The sequence below is a fragment of the Ahaetulla prasina genome, chromosome 4 (genome assembly GCF_028640845.1).
Source record: "Ahaetulla prasina isolate Xishuangbanna chromosome 4, ASM2864084v1, whole genome shotgun sequence".
In the NCBI taxonomy this organism is placed as follows: domain Eukaryota; kingdom Metazoa; phylum Chordata; class Lepidosauria; order Squamata; family Colubridae; genus Ahaetulla; species Ahaetulla prasina.
In genome coordinates this window covers 21318224-21339398 of record NC_080542.1, presented here as the reverse complement: position 1 = coordinate 21339398, position 21175 = coordinate 21318224, and the positions used below count along the sequence as shown (strand labels likewise).

The window sequence follows — 21175 nt, the reverse complement described above, 5'->3', positions numbered from 1 at the left end:
GCCACGTGACCGGTTTCCCCCTTTGGCCTCCTCGGATCATGTGACCTCCGGCGCAGGGCGGCTTCCGGGGTGGGCTCTCCCAGCACGTGGGCCGGCCTCGCCCCGTGATTATCCTGGTATCACGTGGCCGCGGGAGGGGGAGGCTCTGTCTGTGGCTCTGGCCGGTGAGCTTTCTTTCAAAACTTCTCAACGTTTCCCGTACGTTTAGGTGGTGCGCCTTAAACCACGCTCACACGATATTAGAATAATTAGATTCCTGCCCAGCCTTTTGCTACAGGAACTTTGTCCATAGTTGCTTTCCCCCTCCCCCGCGCTGTGATCTGTGGAATGGTCTGTCCGGGGCGGGATTAGAACTTGGGTGTGCCCACTATTAACACGAACACCTGAATTCCTACGCCACTTGCTTCCCGATAGTTTCCGCCCGTAGATAATCAAAACGCACCAGGTGAACCTGATCCAACAATCAACTCTGGAGGACTGGAACTATAATTATTGTTAGGCTGCAATAAAGGAATCTTGCAAGTCTGACTGCCTTTTCTCCTCTCTGCCTTATCCTCCAGGGAGTCAGGGAGAGTCAGACCTGGGTCTGTTCTTAATACTGTGGATGTCTGTTCTCAGAACTTAAAACTGCTGCTAGCCTTTTTTTGCTTACATAACAGTTTCTGAATATTTGCTCCAAACCACCTCTTTGACTCTCTACACCTTGATTTCATTGGGTTGGCTCTTTCACTTACCCGCAGGTGTGTTTATTTAGGAAAGACATTCCGAGGATTTACGTTTGAGTAATTAGAACAGGTGGTTTGGTTGATTAAGTTCAACTCTTGACCCCATGGACCGATTCTTGCCATCCTGATTTATCTAAATCAAAAACCAACTTTAACCCTTTTGATCCCTTCTATCAGTTGTTTTTTCCTCTCTTTCTCACATCCTTGCAAAGCATATTTTTTGTAGCCTGGCGGATTTGTAAATTATTATAAATTTATGAGAGATCGTATGCAGCTGTGCTTAGCTGTCAACCTGCAAAGCTTCAGATTAATTACAACACTAAGGACCAACCAAACTTCTTTGGGTAGAAATGATATTTCCTTCATTCATTTTAGTTCCTTAGTACATATTTGTCTATTTTTACCACTGCTTGTTAGGAAAAACTTATAATTGCAGCTACTTAAATTTGGAGTAGCAGTTAAATGAGATATATAAGTAGAGGGGGGAAAAACTTTTATCTTTGTGCAACAACAAAATCGGATGGAATAAAATTATCAGCTCCAGTAAAAGAGAACATTTGTAGATCAGTGTTGAAATGAGAAATCCTTGCTGCCCACATCACTTTGGTGATTGATGATGTTACCTAACAGATTTAACAAAGTTGGAAGGGACCTTATAGGTCATCTAGTCCAACACCCCCCCACCCCCCAACAGCAGACCCTACACAATTTCTAACAATGGCAGTCCTATCTTTTCTTGAAAGTCTGAAGTGATGAAGCTCCCACAACTTTTGAAGGCAAACTGTTCCACTGCTTGATTGTTTTCACTGTCAGAAAGTTCCTCTTCATTTCTAGGTTGAATCTCTCCTTGTTCAGTTTCCATCCATTATTCCTTGCCTGGCCTTCAGGTGCTTTGGAAAATAATTTGACCTCGTCCTCTCTGTGGCAGCCCCTCAGATATTGGAACATTGCTATCATGTCTTCCCTGGTCCTTCTCTTCACTAGACTAGCCATGCCCAATTCCTGTAACCATTATTCATATGTTTTAGTCTCTAATCCCCTAACTATCCTGGTTGCTTTTCTCTGCACTTTGTCTAGAGTCTCAACATCTTCTTTTATAGTGTGACCAAAACTGGATGCAGTACTCTAGGTGTGGTATTACTAGGGCTTTTTAGAGTGGTATTAGTACCTCGCTTGATCTTAATTGTATCCCTCTGTTAATGCAATTTAGGATTGCATTGGCTTTTTTGGCTGCCGCTTCACACTGCTAGCTCTTATTTAGCTGGTTGTTCACTAAGATTCCAAGATCCCTCTCACAGTCACTGCTATGCCTGGTTTCACCCAGTTTATATGTGTACTTTTGTTTTTTCTTACTTAAGTGTAGGGCTTTACTTTTCTCTACACTGAATTACATTTTGTTAGATAGGGTCCAGTGTTCAAGTGTGTCAAGATCCATCTGGCTCTTCAGCCTATCTTCAAGGGCCGCGGTGGCAAACCTTTGATGTTCCCATGTGCCATCCTGCGTGCCGGAAGTGGCACGTGAAACATCCCACAAGACATGTGTGGCCCCTCTGGCCTTCGCGGGGGCAGGTGCGGTGATACCTGGAAGAGCGGTGGTCCATCGCGCATGTGTGAGCCTGCACCCAAACACTTGGATACCGGCATAGAAACACGCCCAACGAACAGCTGCCCATCGTGCATGTGTGCAAAGTCAACCGGCCTCTGCATGTGTGCCGGAACGCTGCTCTTCCGGGTGCAAAAATTAGAATATCATGCAAAAAGTTCATTTATTTCAGTAGTGCAACTTAAAAGGTGAAGCTAATATATGAAATAGACTCATTACATGCAAAGCGAGATAGTTCAAGCCTTGATTTGTCATAATTTTGATGATTATGGCTTACAGCTCATGAAAACCCCAAATTCACAATCTCAGAAAATTAAAATATTGTGAAAAGGTTCAATATTCTAGGCTCAAAGTGTCCCACCCTAATCAGCTAATTAAGCTATAACACCCGCAAAGGGTTCCTGAGCCTTTAAATGGTCTCCCAGTCTGGTTCAGTAGGAATCACAATCATGGGAAAGACTGCTGACCTGACAGTTGTGCAGAAAACCATCATTGACACCCTCCATAAGAAGGGAAAGGCTCAAAAGGTAATAGCAAAAGAAGCTGGATGTTCCCAAAGTGCTGTATCAAAGAACATTAATGGAAAGTTATGTGGAAGGGAAAAGTGTGGAAGAAAAAGGTGCACAAGCAGCAGGGATGACCGCAGCCTGGAGAGGATTGTCAGGAAACAGCCATTCAAAAGTGTTGGGGACTTTCACAAGGAGTGGACTGAGGCTGGAGTCAGTGCATCAAGAGCCACCACACACAGACGGATCCTGGACATGGGCTTCGAATGTCGGATTCCTCTTGTCAAGCCGCTCCTGAACAACAAACAATGTCAGAAGTCTTACCTGGGCTAAAGAAGAAAAGAACTGGTCTGTTGCTCAGTGGTCCAAAGTCCTCTTTTCTGATGAGAGCAACTTTTGCATCTCATTTGGAAACCAAGGACCCAGAGTCTGGAGGAAGAATGGAGGGGCACATGCTGCAAGATGCTTGAAGTCCAGTGTGAAGTTTCCACAGTCTGTGTGGATTTGGGGAGCCATGTCATCTGCTGGTGTTGGTCCACTGTGCTTCATTAAGTCCAGGATCAACGCAGCCGTCTACCAGGAGATTTTGGAGCACTTCACGCTTCCTTCCGCAGATGAGCTTTATGGGGAAGCTGACTTCATTTTCCAGCAGGACTTGGCACCTGCCCACACTGCCAAAAGTACCAAAACCTGGTTCAATGCCCATGGGATTACTGTGCTTGATTGGCCAGCAAACTCGCCTGACCTGAGCCTCATAGAGAATCTATGGGGCATTGCCAAGAGAAAGATTAGAGACATGAGACCGAACAATGCAGAAGAGCTGAAGGCCGCTATTGAAGCATCCTGGTCTTCCATATCCCTCAGCAGTGCCACAGGCTGATAGCATCCATGCCACGCCGCATTGAGGCAGTAATTGATGCAAAAGGGGCCCAAACCAAGTACTGAGTACATATGCATGCTTATACTTTTCAGATGTCCGATATTGTTCTATGTACAATCCTTGTTTTATTGATTTCATATAATATTCTAATTTTCTGAGATTGTGAATTTGGGGTTTTCATGAGCTGTCAGCCATAATCATCAAAATTATGACAAATCAAGGCTTGAACTATCTTGCTTTGCATGTAATGAGTCTATCTTATATATTAGTTTCACCTTTTAAGTTGCATTACTGAAATAAATGAACTTTTGCACGATATTCTAATTTTTCGAGTTTCACCTGTATATGAAGTCCTTAAAATTTAGAGGTGACTGCATCTTTATCACTGTTGCCTATCACTATGGCTTATACCAGTGGTAGTCAACCTGGTCCCTACCGCCCACTAGTGGGCATTCCAGCTTTCATGGTGGGCAGTAAGGGTTTTGAAGCACTTTACTGAAGCACTTTCCTCTTTTTTAATTTAATTGACTTTTAAAAAAAATTTCATAGCATTATTTAAAAACATTTTCATTAGGTTTTCATAAAATTCCCCGTGACAAATTTCTGAAAATATACTATTTGTATCGCCTGTGCATAAGTTTAGTTCACATTATGTAAGTGAAACTAAATGGCGCTATAGTGCGACCGCAAACAAAAGAGCCTCGTCCCAGAATAGCTTGTGCATCTCCCCCCACACCACCCAGTTGTAACACACAAGCAGAGCTGGTAGCCGGCGCCCTCCCCAACCCCAATCTACAATGCGCAAGACATGCACAGACGATACATGGTGCATTACTGTGGAACCGATGGGCGATTAGAAAATTTTACTAACAGATACAAAAGTGGGCAGTAGGTATAAAAAGGTTGACTACCCCTGGCCTATACATTGTTGTTAAAACAGTATTCCTTCCATAAATGTTCCTGCAAATATATGTCTGGAATGCTGTATCCAATCTTAATATAAGGGTCTATCAATCTGAGCTTGGTTTACAGTTTCGAAGTCTTTATGACAATTGACTATGAAAAATAGGATTTGTGGGAATGGAAGTATAAAGCATGTTGAGGACATTAGGTTAAGAAAAAGAAGTAAATATATATTTCAGACAGAAACATAAGAAACGTATGGCAAAAAAAGACTCAGTGGTCCATTGAGTCTGTCTTTGCATTTTTTGTTTTATTTTTATTTTTTAAATTTTTATTTTTTTAAAAAATTGGATGAGACATGATTATCTCAAGCATGTTCAAACTCAGTTATTAATGACTGACCCACTACCTCGCTGGAAATTGCTTCCAAGCTTCCATTACTATTTTTGTGAAGTAATACTTTCTAACACAACTTTTGAACTTCCTTCAGTTGAGGTTATTTTCTGTGTTCTTAATCAAGTTTTTTGTGTATACTCCCCACAAATTACAGATATAAAGCCATCAGAGTAGTTTTAAAAAAATGAAGGAAGCTACTCATGTACTCATCTGAACTACTGTGTTGTTTCTCTGTGTCATATAATATATGTGGGTATATGCACACATTTTATTTATTTGTCATGCTTATGTGTATTGGAGATGGAGACCTTTTGAGAGCTGTATGCAACGAACATGCATTTTAATGTATGCTGATTATTGTACGTTTAACGTGACCAAGTTACTCTAAAAGAATGAAAAGGATAGAATGAAGACTATTGCTAACATAGTGTAAGCCGCCCTGAGTCTTCGGAGAAGGGCGGGATATAAATGCAAAAAAAAAAAAAAAAAGGTAAAGGTAAGGTTCCCCTTACACATATGCACTAGTCGTTCCCAACTCTAGGGGACGGTGCTCATCTCCATTTCAAAGCTGAAGAGCCAGTGCTGTCCGAAGACATCTCCGTGGTCATGTGCCCAGCATGACTAAACGCCAAAGGCACACGAACACTGTTACCTTCCCACCAAAGGTGGTCCCTATTTTTCTACTTGCATTTTTTACATGCTTTCAAACTGCTAGGTTGGTAGAAGCTGGGACAAGTAAGGGAGTTCATCCCGTTACGCGGCACTAGGGATTTGAAACACTGAACTGCCGACCTTTCGATCGACAAGCTCAGTGTCCTAGCCACTGAACCACCGCATCCCACAAGGTACTCTTAAGTCTAAGACTAAAGTAATCCTTTACAGTAACCTTTCTTTCTTATGTATTGGATGGATTTGCTCAATTTGGCAGGTCCGTGCTGAGGACTTTGGTCAATATCTGCACGATAAAATCGCTCGGATCCGGGATGGTCTGGACGCTGATTGGGTAGATTTGGGCGGGATGACGGAGGTAGTTCTTGAGAATGTTACCTGGGATGAGTTTGATGCTGTGGTTCCCGAGGACATGGACAGGATACTGGGGAGGCTAAATGCGACCACATGTTTATTGGACCCGTGTCCCTCCTGGTTGGTACTGGCCACATAGGAGGTTACACGAGGCTGGCTCCTGGGAATATCAACGCTTCTTTGAAGAAGGGTGTCTTTCCTACCGCCTTGAAAGAGGTGGTGGTGAGGCCCCTCCTCAAGAAGCCTTCCCTGGACTCAGCTGTTCTAGCGAACTATCGTCCTGTCTCCAACCTTCGTTTTGTGGCGTGGTGGCACGACAGCTCCCCCAGTACCTGGATGAAACTGTCTATCTAGACCCGTTCCAGTCCGGCTTCAGGCCTGGGTACAGCACGGAGACGACTTTGCTTGCGTTGGTAGATGATCTCTGGAGGTCTCGGGACAGAGGTTGTTCCTCTGTCCTGGTCCTATTAGATCTCTCAGCGGCTTTTGATACTATCGACCATGGTATCCTGATGCGACGGCTGGGGGGTTTAGGAGTGGGGGGCACCGTTTTTCGGTGGTTCTCCTCCTATCTCTCTGACCGATCACAGACGGTGTTGGCAGGGGGGCAGAGATCGACCTCAAGGCACCTCGTGTGGGGTGCCACAGGGGTCAGTTCTCTCGCCTCTCCTGTTCAACATCTATATGAAGCTGCTGGGTGAGATCATCCATGGTTTTGGGGTGCAGTGTCATCTGTACGCTGATGACACTCAGCTGTACATTTCCACCCCTAACCACCCCAAAGAAGCCGTCAAAGTGATGTCCCAGTGTCTGGAGGCCGTGCGGGTCTGGATGGGGAAGAACAGGCTTCAACTCAACCCTTCCAAGACTGAGTGGCTGTGGATGCTGGCATCCCGGTACAGCCAGCTGATTCCATCGCTGACTGTTGGGGGTGAATCATTGGCCCCCAGGGAGAGGGTTCGCAACTTAGGCGTTCTCCTGGATGATCGGCTGTCTTTAGAAGAACATATGACGGCCGTCGCCAGGGGAGCATTTTATCAGGTGCGCCTGATACGCCAGTTGCGTCCCTTCCTTGACCAGGATTCCCTATGCACGGTCACTCATGCTCTTGTCACTTCCCGCCTGGACTACTGCAATGCTCTCTACATGGGGCTCCCCTTGAAGAGCACCAGGAGGCTTTAGCTGGTCCAGAATGCGGCTGCGCGGGTGATAGAGGGAGCACCACAATGCTCCCATGTAACACCTCTCCTGCGCAAGCTGCACTGGCTGCCTGTGGTCTTCCGGGTGCAATTCAAGGTTATCATCTTTAAAGCGCTCCATGGCTTAGGACCGGGTTACTTATGGGACTGCCTACTGCCACCAATAGCCTCCCATCAACCTGTGCGCTCCCATAGGGAGGGCCTCCTCAGGGTGCTGTCAGTCAAGCAATGCCGACTGGTGACCCCCAGGGGGAGGGCCTTCTCTGTGGGGGCTTCTGCCCTTTGGAATGAGCTGCCTACGGGGTTACGTTAATTCCCTGACCTCCGGACCTTCAAACGTGAGCTTAAGACCTTTTTGTTCCACCGTGCGGGGCTTGCCTAATGAAATTTTTAATTGAGGGTTTTTATGAGGGTTTTTATGATAGTTTTAACTTATTATGGCCAATTTTAGAATCAGTTTTTAAAATGTTTTAATTTTTGTTTATGTCTTTGTTGTTTTATTCTGGCTGTAAACCGCCCTGAGTCCTTCGGGAGAACGGCGGTATAGAAATCAAATTAAAAAAAAAAATCATGTAGAAGACATATTAATAGCCAATCACCTTTTCAAATGTAGATTCTGAAAGATCCAGAACTGGATGAGAAACATATCCCTATGCTCAGGTTTTGCCTTCTCCATGGAAGGCTACACAGAGAACAGGTAAATGTGGGTTTAGATTTATGCCTTGCTAACTATACCCAGAAACCTCCATTGTAGCATCTGAAACTAAGAAAAGGACAAACCCGCTGGCTTAGACAGATGCTATGAAAGCTGTGCTAAATATTCTAGGATAGAATAGCTGCTTGAGGAATCTCCCCATCCCCTGGAAAAGAGAGAAATTAAAATAGACAACAGATTTATTTTTTAAAGCAGGAAACTTTTATTACAATAATTTAATAGAAAAAAACACCCCAATTTAAATAAATTATACAAATACAAAATTAACAATAATTAATTCAAGATAACCTCCTCCAGGGAGGAGAGGATATACTGAAAGAATTTGGGGAGGGGCAGCAAAACTTGAGATAACACATTAGTTCATTACAATCTCAACACTCCCCCTACTGCCATTATTAGGCATACCCAAATAGAGTCCATCAAATTACTGGATTAAAGGGCTGCTGAAATGCCCTATAGCAATTTGCTACATCTAATGTGAAACAGCGTACCATTCCAAAAGAAAACAGAAGGGGAGTTCAAATATTGTGGTAGGTTGGACTGGGGTGATACAGGATAAAGGATTGCGGTGCTCCAAATAAATGGAGAATTCTCTAACAAACCTTACATTTGATTGTGGCCAGAAGTGTGGGGAAATTATATATACAGTATATGCTTACTAAACTAAAGATGGAAGGCATTTTAAAAGATATATTGTGAGTGGGTGGAGAGACTTCAGATGAAATTCAGATTACATTAGAAGGCAAAGACAGCAGGGAAAGAGCCCACTAAAATCTAGTCTGGAGAATTAGAGTTATTATCATCTAGATCAGGGGTCTCCAACCTTGGCAGCTTTAAGACCTGTGGACTTCAACTTACAGAATTCCTCAGCCAGCTTTGCTGGCTGAGGAATTCTGAGAGTTGAAGTCCATAGGTCTTAAAGTTGCCACGGTTGGAGACCCCTGATCTAGATCACAAATGTCAAACTCATGGTGTCACGTTGCCATCACGTGACGTTTCATGACATTTTTCCCCTTTGTGGAGCTGGGGGGGTGTCATCTAGATAAACAACATTAATTTGTCTAGACAGCACCTTGTCAGAACAGCTCAGAAAGAAATGGAAAAATAGATTGACTGGGTACCAAAATGGCAGTCATTATTAAGTCCAAAGTTAAATTGAAGTAGGTATTTTAACTTATACATATATATTTGACCTTGTATCTACTTTGGTATTACAAATGTTCTAGGATATAAAGTTTATAGCAGCCTTTAGGGAACCATAAGGCCATTTGACTAGGGTTGGTTAGAATAGAGCTAAATGGGAGTCTCCTTTCTGGAAGGAAAGCAATCAGATTAAAGAAGTTGTGAAAAGAGGACCACAATCTTAACCTGTGTGTACAGTAAGGATTACAAAGCAGACCGATTGGGCTAATTGGGGAGAAAAGGCCAGATATTAAGACTCAAATCAATAATTAGAACATTCCAATAAATTATACAACGACCAAGGCCTTTTATTGTCACAACAAAAGTAGCTGAGAAGGGGAAGATGTGCTCAAATTAGTTAAAAAAAGAAATAAGAATATATATATATATATATATATATATATATATATATATATATATATATATATATATATATATATATATATATATATACAAACACCAAAGAGGACTCTCTTGGGTGAAATATCAAAAGAAAAATGGCCCTCTTTTGGCACGGAAGAATTGGAGTGATGAGGACCTTGGAACAAGGCTGGATCAGTCTTTGAAAACAGCCTGGTGGCCATGAGGGCGTTCGTCATGCATAATGTGCCTGCGGACGTGAATGCGCCGGACGCGGTGCTCCCGCCCATCTTCGTCGTCACCAGCACGGAGGGGGCCTCCGCCTCCACCCGCAACTCCCCCGGTGGCCTCCAGGAGGGCCTTGTCTGGCACCCGTGGTGTCTCATAAATCAGGATGTTCAGCGTTTCTTCAAAGATCCGGGCTTCGGGAAACTCGACCTGCACACCCAAGGGAAAGCAGGATGAAGCAAGTCTTAAGCCTCACTATGGGATCCACTGTTCAAACTGGAAGCAATGTAATTAACCTCTAACAATATGCTCAATGCCACTTGCTGAAGAACACAATCTAGAGGTAACTACTTCCTCTTGTCCTTCCTGTGAGTTTAAGCATCTCGTTAGCTATCTCAAGGACAGAATTCTGGACTAGACAGACCTCTAGTTTCGTCTTTTTACAAAGATGAAACTTATGAATGTTTAATTGGATTTAGGAAAGGCTATTTTCTTTAAGAGTTTACATTCCCATATGAAGACACCAAAATATACAGGTAGTCCTCAACTTACAACTATAATTGAGCCTGGAATTACAGTTATAAGTCATGCTGATTAGGCGGGTCCTGTGACTGACTCAGTTTTATGAGGGGTTTTTCCCCCCTATAGTGATTGTTCAATGAATCATCACAGTTGTTAAGCAAACCCATTATCCGCAGTGGGCAATGGAAGCAAACACTAGTTTTTGGCAAAAGAAGCTTTAAATTGTGGTCATGTGACTGCAGAATACTGCAAATGGCCATAAATGGGGACCTGCTGCTGAGTGCCCAAAATGAAATCATGACAGTGGGGGGGAGTAGCTATCAAAACTTAGAATCTGGGTCATAAGTACCTTTTGGGGGGTTGTCATAACTGAATGGTTACCAAATGACCGCAAGTCAAAGACCACCCATACAGGTAGTCCTTGACTTAACAACTGTTCACTTAGTGACTGTTCAGAGTTAAAATGGCACTGAAAAAAGTGACCTACGACCATTTTTCACACTTATGACCCTTGCAGCATCCCCATGGTCACATGATCAAAATTCAGACACTTGGTAATTGATTCTTGGTAATGACGGTTGCAATGTCCTGACGTCTTGATGCCTTTTGCAACCTTCTGACAAGCAAAGTCAATGGAGAAACCAGATTAGCTTAATAGCCATGCTACTAATTCGACAACTGCAGTGATTCACTTAACATGGCAAAATGGGGCAAAACTCACTTAACAAATGTCTCAATTAGCAACAGAAATGATGGGCTCAACTGTGGTCATACATTAAGGACTACCTGTATTAGAAGATCAAAGCTTCATATTTGGAGGCCTGAGGACTGGCCTCCCCTTACCTTGGTCTGCTTTTTTTCAGTGGCATACACTATGGAAGTACAGCAAACCTCCGCAATCTTGCGGCCCTGCCCATAGAATGACCAGCAGCAGATCTCATCCCCAAGAACGTCTTTGATGAAAAGCACTCGTCCATTGAACCTCAGAGCTAGTTTGTCAAAGAGTTCGATATTCTTCAGTAAGTTGTCATCAGAGTTACTTTGGGGGTACGGTGGGTGGGGGAAAGAAGAAAACAGTGGTGTAGATACTACTAAAGAAATGGGACCAATGGATGACCTGGGAGATAGCAACGATCCCGAGGTCATCCTATTCTGACAAGAGGACCATATCTTACCTGGTATAGGAATACTTGTTATTACTTCTGTTATGCAGTAACTTCACCACAGGCTAAAAGGAAGGCGAGAGATATGAATGAGTTGAAGATCACCACCCCTCTTGCTAAAAGGTATAGCAAAGCAAACTAGATCTTCCTTCATAATGGGGGATGGAGAAGACTGTATTTACAAGAACTCTCACTTGCCTTGATACCTAGATATATGAGGACATACATCTAAGACACTTTTTTTTTTAATTCACATTTATATCCCGCCCTTCACTGAAGACTCAGGGCGGCTTACACCATGTTAGCAATAGCACTCAAGTTTGCCTGATCTCTATGATTTCCTGAGGTAAAACTTGTGTGACTTCTCAGCCTCCTTACCTTGGAACATCTTGAGATGATCTGTTGCTCTTCCTTGGGAGATGTCACCATGGGGATATGGCAGAGAGGATCATAGGCTTCACTTTTTTGCTAGGAAGGAGAGAAAAATATTTTCCTAGACTTTCTATTCATTATTTACAGATATACTAAACAGATTTGTACATCATGCTAAAACACGATTTGTGAATAAGCCTTAATTGACCATATCCACAAAAGCCGTTAAGCCATAAACAATGGCTTAGAAAACATAATCACTGTGTTTGCACAAGTGGACTCAATGAAAGAAATTGTACCACAGTGCAGAGTAATGTGTAAATCAGTATTTTTCAAACCTGGCAAATTTAAGATGAGTGGGCTTCAACTCCCAAAATTTCTGGGAGTTGAGATCCACATATCATACAATTTTGTTTGAAAAAAAAAACACCTGATGTAAACCAAGTCACTGTATGCTCAAGGAAGAGTTAGAACTAAAATTAAAGGCATAGAAGAGATATGTCCAACCTTTTGGCTTGCCCAAGCTGCATTAAGAGGAATTATCTTAGGTCACATATAAAATATATATAACATGGTTAATATGTGTGAATGGACATAATTTTAAAAGTTTATGGTCTTCTTGGGCTGCATTACTAGCTATCCAGAGCTGCATATGGCTTATGGGCTGGGCACACCTAGCATAGAATTTAACAGAAATGTAAAAAGGAAACACTTGAAAATTATATGCTTTTCTAATATGAAATAAGTTTTCCTTCATAGATACTCAATATAAACATATACAAAAATGGGAGAATATATGTAATATGAATGTGTTAAAAGTATCCATTCTTTTCATGTAATATCTAGTGAGTTCTCTTCTTTTGGGTGATGCAATTTAAATGACCCAGAATTCCATTAAAACAGAATGGAAAAGAATATGGGAAGAAAAAGATGATTAAAGAATCAATTTTATACCTTTAACTCTTAAAATGTCTCCCTTTACCCTTTTTTCATTTTAACTACAATTCTATGAAGTAGGTAAGGCTGAGACAATAGTATTAGCTTGAAGTCAACCAGGGTGCTTCCATGATTAAAGTGGGAACCTCTCAGCTAGCACCTTCCTCACCATAGCAGCCCAGCTTTTGGCCTGAGAGAAGACTGGCTCAAAGTCACCTAGTGAGCTTCTAGGACTGAGGATGGACTAAAAGTTGGGTCTCCAACTCCAATAGTGGAACTATTACATCACCTTTGTATTGCTGCAAGTGAGATAATGTCTGGATGGTGCTAGAAGACACTGTGAGACACTACTGGGCAAGGGTGAAATGCTCCTGGTTCGGACCGGATCACCCAATCTGGTAGCGATGGCGGCGGGTGGTTTGGAGAACCCTGCCCCCCCCCGCCCCAGCTGAGCCGCGCAATCATCAGGTTGTTTTTTTTTTTTTTTACTTTTAAAAGTATTTTTACTTCGGCCGAAAAAATGCTTTTAAAAGTAAAAAAAAAAAAAAGCCTCGGATGATTCTGCAGCTCAGCTGGGATCGTCAGAACCCTTTAAAAGCATTTTTTCTATAATCTCTTTGATTGAAGATGTTGTTAAAAAAAAAAGCTTTTAAAAGGCTCCTCTGGTGATCCCTGATGAATTGCCTGATTGCCAGAATCTTTTAAAAGCATTTTTTTACAACTTCTTCAGCCAAAGAGGTGGTAGAAAAAATGTTTTTAAAAGTTAAAAAAAAAAAAGTTGGCCAACCCCCACCCAGTCACATTACCCCCCCAAAGCCATACCCACAGAACTGGTAGTAACAAATTTTACATTTTACCCCTGCTACTGGGGATAAGTGAAATAATCACTCAGAGAGCACATTCTGGTAAAACAGATGAGCCCTCAGCCATTGGTCCCTTCTAGGCAGACAGGACAGATCCTGCTTTCCTCTATTGTCATCTCTTCTAAGGACTGTGAGTCTCAAGGAAGTTATTGGACCTTCTAATTTCTCAGCCCAGCTACCCTCACCTGTAGCGCAAGCTGGCAGTCCTCAACCAAACCTTGGATCAGATAGTACCGGGCTTCACACAACACTTCCTCCAGCTCCCGCTGTGACTCTGGAAGAGATACTGAACCATCTCGCAAATAATTCAAAATAGTTCCAAAATGGCGGCCGCTTCGGTCAATCAAAATCCAACCTGGAAAAGCAGTTAATTTTAGTCCCTAACATTAACAGGTTAAAAATGCTGTAGACTGTAAGATTTCCCAATCTTGGCAACTTTAAGATATATGGACTTCAACTCCCAGAATTCAAAAGGCAACCATGCCGGCCGGAGAATTCTAGGAATTGAAGTTTACAGGTCTTCAAAGTTGTCAAGGCCGAAAAACCCTGCTGTAGAGTGAAGAATCTACTTAGGCGAGCTCCCCATTCTAAATGGCTTAGAGGGGAAGATACATTATAATTATTATTATTTGCACTGATACAAAATTGTGTTGATGTTAGAAGAACAAGTTCTTCTTTTAATTAATTCTGGGCTTACAATGTACTTCATATCTCAAAAAAGGAAAATGTAACAACCCTAGACCTAATGGAATCTTTTTTATGAATCTGCTTTGGATATTATGTCTTGGCAAGTGGCAGCATTTGGTTGACCGTGTCTGGCTTGGTTAATACTTGAATGGAAGGGACATGTCCAGGAAGTATCAAGCGTGGCTGGCTGGGGAATTCTGAGAGTCAAAGTCTACACCTCTTAAAAGTTGCTGAAGTTAAAAAAGCCTGTTCTGAAATAAGTCACCCTGAAACTTTCCAAGGTTCCCCTGGGAACCACCTTGGATGAACCCCAACACAATCTCCCATTGTGCAGAAAATCCCATTTCAAGCTGTGGGAGAGATGGGGCAAGCTGAGACTCATACCTTCACTATCTGTGAGGACTTCCATTCGGCCACTGAACATGGCCTTGAGCATGGTATCTTGCTTGGTCAGGGTCTGCACGGTGGTGTAATGCAGAGATCCTCCCACATTCAGCTTGACGTACTTGCTGCTGGGGTTCAGTGGCTTGAGATCCAAAGTCACTTCAGTTACCCCACCCCTGCCATCCCGTCGGTGTTGGGTTGGGACCAGCGGAGCACAATTCTCCAGGGATGGGGATGAATCTGCTGTGGCCTCAGCTGACATAGCCACCTACAGAAAAGAGAAACTGAGCGAGAAGGCCTTTCAACAGCAGATTTCCTACACGGAGCATTAGCTGAAGCATTTTGGAATCCTTATTTGACTTTTTCTAAAAGGCAGTCCATTTTTGTTTGTTTTTAAAGAAAAAACAAGATGTAGGCTTTGAAATTCTCCCAGCAAATTTATTTCCAATATTATTTGGCTAAATGTCTCCTTGCAGCTCTGCCATTCATTATCACTCCCCACTTTCTATGTATCCTCTGCAAGAAAAACTGGATTCAGTCCATAACGCAGATAGCAGTAATGGATACCATTCAAGCATATGGGATCTGTTTTATAGGTTACTAACTGGAGCCAAATAGGAAAAAATCCCGTTCGCTAAGAGTTCACAAACAGAATGATTGCGGTGACACATCACACTACTAAGCCACATAGTAAGTTGCTTGTTTGATGTTGGGTAAAACCAACCAAGTGATGTTTAGTCACCTTATCTAAACAACTCAAGGCAAAGCATAAATGCACTAAGTAGACATACGCTCAAACCAGGAACTAGTGATCAGTATCAGAATCCACCCAATCAATCTTTTCACACACAATTCCCCTTCTTGCCCCCCCCACCAGCCTCCCCCCCACCCAGAATTTAACTGAAAGGAACTGCCTTTAGGTTTCAAGAGTGATTGAGCCACCTTCCCACCCAAGCGGTTGCCTCCAAGAGAAGCTAGCACTGAATGGCCGCAATCTACTCAGCTATACTGATTGTCAGACATTACAGGAGTTGGTCCAGCATGTTCACAGAACACCAATTGGGGAGAGGGGGGGAAAAGATATTAGAAGATGGGGTCCACCCAGAGATCTACTAGCACATCCCAACCTACCTTCTGCTTCTGTGTGACACTCCACACACCTGGCACTGCTAATAGGAAACAATGGGTTTGTCTTCAACTTTGTGCTAACTGGTCTTTGCCCCAACAAACATCCCTGCCCAGCGGGATCATTTCCTTGTACTGCCTGGCTCCACCCTTGTGCCTAGCCCTTGTGATGCCCAGGTTTTATTGTATTCATTTTCCTGCCTGCCCACCACCAGGCTGTCTTTATTCACTCTTGCATTATTTACTATTACTACTATTGATTTTCTTGACTGGGATCTTGGGATGTTCCTGTATGTGAGAAAAGCAGAATATTAATACATATTGGCAGTGGCAGCTTTGGCTATGGACAAGTCCATTTTCCAAGTCTAACTCATATTTAAATTCTCCGAATGCCAGGATTTTCCTTTCGCCAACCTTTTTCCTTGCATTGGCTCCACGACAATGGGGCCAATTGCCTCTCCTATCCTTTCCACTCAGGGAGAGAAATCTTGGGTGCAATTCCCGGGCCATCCCTAGATGGCAGCAAACAATTGAGGTTTTTTTAAAATGCTGCTTTGCTGCCATCTTGTGGTAGTTCTGGTTTCTGCAGCCCAGACTGGGCATCCTGTTCCTGCCGCATTCCAACCTCGCCCACCCCACCACCCCATCCACTCACCTCCCCCACGGGAGCAGGGTGGGGTCAAGCCAGGCCCCTCCCTTTCAGCCCCGCCTGGACTCTGGGGCAACAGCTCCGCAGGATCCCTCGACCCTAGAGAAAGATGAACAGGGGGCAACTGCGCATGCTCTCAAACGCCCCGTCGCCCCCCCTCCCCATGGAACAGTTACTCTGTACATCCGGGTACTCGCTTGTTTAAAACGAGAGAGAGGCGGGTTGACTTTCTTTACCTTACCCTCCCGCGGGTGGCAGTAAAACTGCGCCTGCGCAGAAAGTGAAATCGCGTCCGCAGTGAAGGGTCAAAGAAAGGGAGTGATGGAAGACTAAGTCAATCGAGGTTGCTGGGGAGCGCATGCGCAGGCGGTATAGCTGAGCCGCACGTGGTAGTAGCGTGATAGTCGGTGGTGGTGGGGGGGAACCTCCGGGCCCCTCCTCTGCGCATCTGGGCGGTGCCGCTCCTGTCTTTCATGAGGGGAGGGGGGGTTTCTAACTCTGACCGTGCACTGATTTTTATAGGTTGTGTGAAACTAAGTCAACATTTGAGTAATTGTACTTGCGCACATAATTTTTGATTTCTCCTACTGGTAAATTATGGCTGCGGTCACGCAGAACGGATTTAATTCAATGAGCCCCCCCCCCAACAGATTTAATCTGTGGAGGTCATTGCATTTTGGAATGCCTATCCACGATCTATACTATAGCTTGTGTGTGATCCAGATCATAGAAGCTTTGGAAGTACAGTATGTTGCATGAATTAAAGTTAATAAAAATTTAACATGTTATGTGAAGCCACTTATTTAGGCTGAGGCAGTGGTGGGATTCAGCCAGTTCGCACCACCTTCTGGAGAACCGGTTGTTAACTTTCTGAGCAGTTTGGTGAGCTGGTTGTTGGAGGAAATCATTAGGGCAGAGAACCAGTTGTTAATTTATTTGAATCCCACCACTGGGCTGAGGGCAAGAGATTGCTGTAAAACCTGAGCTCAAGAATATTCTTGGAAGCCGTTCCCAGATCTTCTTTATTATTTTGTGCTCTATAAAAAAAAATATTGTGGCATCTTAAAGATGTTACTTCTGATTAACTGCCCACTACATGTGTAAACTATTATGATATTTGTGTTCTTTTTAAGATGTCACAAGGCTCATGATTGTAAAACATGGCATAGGTAGCCCTTGACATATGACAATTGAGAAGTTTCCATTGGTAATCCCAATGGTTCTTTTTCAGGAGGCAACTGGACTTTGTTTTTTCTTTGAAAACGTTTCGCTTCTCATCTAAGAAGCTTCTTAAGCTCCGAGAGGATAGTGGGGAATGGAAGGATTTGTATTCCTTGCAGACAGCTGGTCTTTTGCATCCTTTTAGAGAGCCATTGAAGCACTTGGAGGTTTATCTGTGTCCTCAGGGTCACCTGAGTGGTGCTCCTGGTTCCTATAGTCTGCAATTCCCCACCCCCACCCCCACCCCCGCAAATCCATTCCTACTCCCATACCATTCAATATCTTCAAAGAAAAAAACAAAAAAGTCCAGTTGCTTCCTGAAAAAGCACCTTTGGGAAAACTATGATTGAGAATCTCTATGCAGACTTTTAACTATACAATTTTGGATGAACATCCTTTGAATGGACTTGCATTGGTGGAAAGAAATGAAGACAACTTGGTTGGAAAATACCACTTTAAAGAAACTGATGACCAGATGGAAAACAATGGCTGGGACAAGTCCAGTACCAAATTGACGGCTACAGACTCATGTCACACAGGCACCAAATTTCAAATCTAGAGCATCTCACTGGATCACAAAGGTATGCTTTATGTCAAGAGCAATAGCACACCCCTCTATTTCCCTTTGGACATTACCATAGTTGGAATAGAAGCTACTATAATTCAAATCTCAGAAATCCCTGCCTATTTCATTACAACCCTGCCAACTGTGTTTTGCTGAGCTTGGAAGGGTGGCTGGTAGAAATTCGGTAATCAAGAATCAGAAGTGTTCAATCCGTTGAGACCGCTTGGTATTCCTTTGCTTTAGCACAAGGTTATCAAACTCGTGACACATCATCACACCTTTCCCCCTTTGCTAAAGTGGGAGTGGGCGTGGCAAGTGTGTGACACATCTGGCCCACGGGCCATGAGTTTGATACCACTGCTTTTGCAGGTCAATAAATGCTACATGTGCATTTTAAGAGGCTTAAGTATTTCGGGTGAGAATAAAATTGTTCTCATAAATTATCCATAATACCTTTGCCAAGATTCTTTCAAATTAAATTAATAAGACCTCACTCGATTTTTCATGACTGTGTACTCTGCAAAGATTTTAAAGAGGAAGCATCATTTGAATCAAGAATTTACTGGTATATACAATTGGCTTCAGGTCCAGTTTTCTTTGAAAAAAACACCTATGGGACAACCATGGAGGTTCTGCGCATGCGCAAGATGGTGGCTCACTGAGTTCACCGAGCGGCAAGGCTGAGGCTCCCAGCCGATGCAGCGCCTTGGCTGCCTGCCTAGTCGACTGTGCCCCACGGCCTGGTAGACCTTCTGGACAACCGCGGGAGAGATTTTTGGACCTCTTTAGACCTGTGGTTGCCAAGAATGGAGCCGGGGAGTGAGCGGCAGATGGCGGTGGCCATTTTAAGGCGTGGGGCGGGGAGGCGTTCCGGCCTGTTCCCTTTGCCGCAATGTCAGCAGCGGCGTTTCTTGGTCCCTTTGGGACTTCCTTGGACTTTCATGGAGGGGCGGCGACGGAGGCGTTCTGGCCGGTTCCCTTTGCCACAATGCCAGCAGCGGCGTTTCTTGGTCCCTTGGGACTTGCTTGGAGGGACAGCGACGGCGACGGAGGCGCCAGCCCCTAGTAAGGTCCCCCTGTGGAGCTTTGGTGTTTGGGGGGGGGACCATGGCCACGGCGGCGAGAAAGATAGCCGCGGCGGCATTGGCAGTATCTTCCGGCCGATGGTGATGGTGGCGGTGGAACTGCGTCGACGGCGGTGGTTGCTCCTTCCTTTTCCCTTCTCCCAGGACTTTTTTTGGACCTTTGGACTTGTTTTGCTACCTGGACAGCTACCTGGACAGCTCAAGATCATTAGTGTCTGTTGCCTGAACTGTTTTAAGATCACCAGTTTTGTCGCCTGGTCAGCTCAAGATCATAATTAAGAACTGGAGGGGCCTTGAGTGGGGTTTGATTACTCCCCGGGGCCTGATTGATCTTGTCTCCCCCCCCCCACGTGTTGCTTGGAGTGGAGTATGATGTGGGGGTGAGAATACTGGCGGTGGCAACAACCTATTTACCAGGGATTTTACCATGGAACTTACTTACAACTTACCATGGAAGAGTGACTGTCCAAATTCCAACTTACGACGGGTCCTAACTAGATAACTAGACTGTGATAACATCTACCTATGCCGGTTTGGGACGGACTCACTTATTTGCCGAGTTATTCGATGAGATACACTCCGATTGAACTCCTTCGCCTGTGGGGTTCCCCCACCTCGCAGAAATGGCCCTCCACACTATCGAGGGCCTGCCTCAATGATGGGTCTTGGGGACCCAGAGAGTAGGCATGCGTCTAAGAACCTCTGGGTTTTTTTAAATAAGGGGTTTTTAAGTGGGGGGAGGGTAAGGACGGGCGTTGGGGGAAACCCGTTGGGGAGGAGGCCAGTTCCTGCGGATGCTCGCAGCATTTTTCAAGCAGGTTCGAAGGTAACGGGGGAGGATCATGTTCCGGTCTATGAGGGTTGTTCAATTAGCACGGTAAGTGGGAGGGGCAGATATGGCGGAAGCTGGGGGCCGTATCTTGTTCGGGGGGTGCGCACTCGCTGTTTAAGAGCGATCGCGTGCTCTGGCCCCTCAGACTTTTCCTGTTCCCCGAATGGCTGGAATCCTCAGAGCTTGGACCTTCAGCTGATGTTGTGCAATGCAAGGTCCGTGGTGAACAAAGCCCCCCTGATTTGTGATATTATATGGGGGGCGCGCGGACCTTATGGGCATTACGGAGACCTGGTTGGGCACGGAAGGGGGGGTTCCCCTTGTTGAAATGTGCCCACCGGGCTTCCGAGCATTCCATCAGCCGACGGCCCAAGGTGGGGGGGGTGGCGGTCGTTATTAAGGAGAGCCTAGAACCAAGGGAGACCACTGTACCTCAGATAGCCGGTTGTGAATCCCTCTGTGTGAAGTGGGGTTGTAGGATGCAGGTGGGCTTGTTGATCACATACCTGGCTCCTTGCTGCGTGACAACAGCCCTGCCCGAGCTGTTAACCGGGATGGTGGTTGATACCCCTAGACTTATGGTCATGGAGGATTTCAACTTGCCATCGACCGGTGTGGCATCGACGACAGCTCGTGAGTTCATGGCCTCCATGACGGCCATGGACCTGACCCAATTAGTTAACGGCCCTACACACACCGGGGGAGGCACACTGGATCTGATTTTTGTCTCTGGACAGTGGTTGAATGATCTGGAACTAGGAGACTTAGTTATCAAACCCTTGTCATGGTCAGATCATTCCCTTCTTTGTCTAGACTTTCGGACTGCCACTCAACACCGCAGGGAGACGGGGCCAATGCGTTGGTTCTGTCCCAGGCGCCTGATGGACCCGGAGAGGTTCCTGACGGAGCTTGGGCCGTTCCCTGAGGATCTAGCCCACGGCTCGGCCGAAGAGCTAGTCACGGCCTGGGAACGGGCCGCGGCCGGGGCTTTGGACCGTGTCGTACCTTTACGGCCTCTGACCCGGCGTAGAGCTCAACCGGCTCCTTGGTT

At 44.7% G+C, this 21175-nt stretch overlaps 1 protein-coding gene across 3 annotated transcripts; it reads right to left on the bottom strand.

The window, feature by feature from the left end:
* Nucleotides 1-9582: 9582 nt before the first annotated feature.
* KCTD13 (potassium channel tetramerization domain containing 13) lies at nucleotides 9583-16621 on the bottom strand. Of its 3 annotated transcripts, XM_058183167.1 has the most exons (8): nucleotides 16428-16621; nucleotides 15779-15816; nucleotides 14648-14915; nucleotides 13762-13931; nucleotides 11784-11873; nucleotides 11418-11470; nucleotides 11086-11281; nucleotides 9583-9930 (listed from the first exon to the last, which is right to left on the bottom strand). In XM_058183167.1, exons 3-8 carry the CDS (start codon nucleotides 14907-14909, stop codon nucleotides 9688-9690), a joined length of 1014 nt encoding a protein of 337 aa, XP_058039150.1. In that variant the 5' UTR covers nucleotides 14910-14915; nucleotides 15779-15816; nucleotides 16428-16621; the 3' UTR covers nucleotides 9583-9687. The 3 variants fall into 3 exon arrangements, with proteins under 3 accessions (XP_058039150.1, XP_058039149.1, XP_058039152.1); XM_058183166.1 differs by lacking the exon at nucleotides 15779-15816 and having other exon boundaries at nucleotides 16428-16620; XM_058183169.1 differs by lacking the exon at nucleotides 16428-16621 and having other exon boundaries at nucleotides 15779-16395.
* Between the last annotated feature and the right edge of the window lie 4554 nt (nucleotides 16622-21175).

Excerpts from the sequence above, each read along its gene's own strand:
- KCTD13 (XM_058183167.1), bottom strand. The coding sequence starts at position 14,909 with ATGTCAGCTGAGGCCACAGCAGATTCATCCCCATCCCTGGAGAATTGT. Across the intron at positions 11,471-11,783 it reads TCATCTCAAGATGTTCCAAG|CCTGTGGTGAAGTTACTGCA; the intron begins GTAAGGAGGCTG and ends CCTTCCTTTTAG. Across the intron at positions 9,931-11,085 it reads CTGAAAAAAAGCAGACCAAG|GTCGAGTTTCCCGAAGCCCG; the intron begins GTAAGGGGAGGC and ends TTGGGTGTGCAG.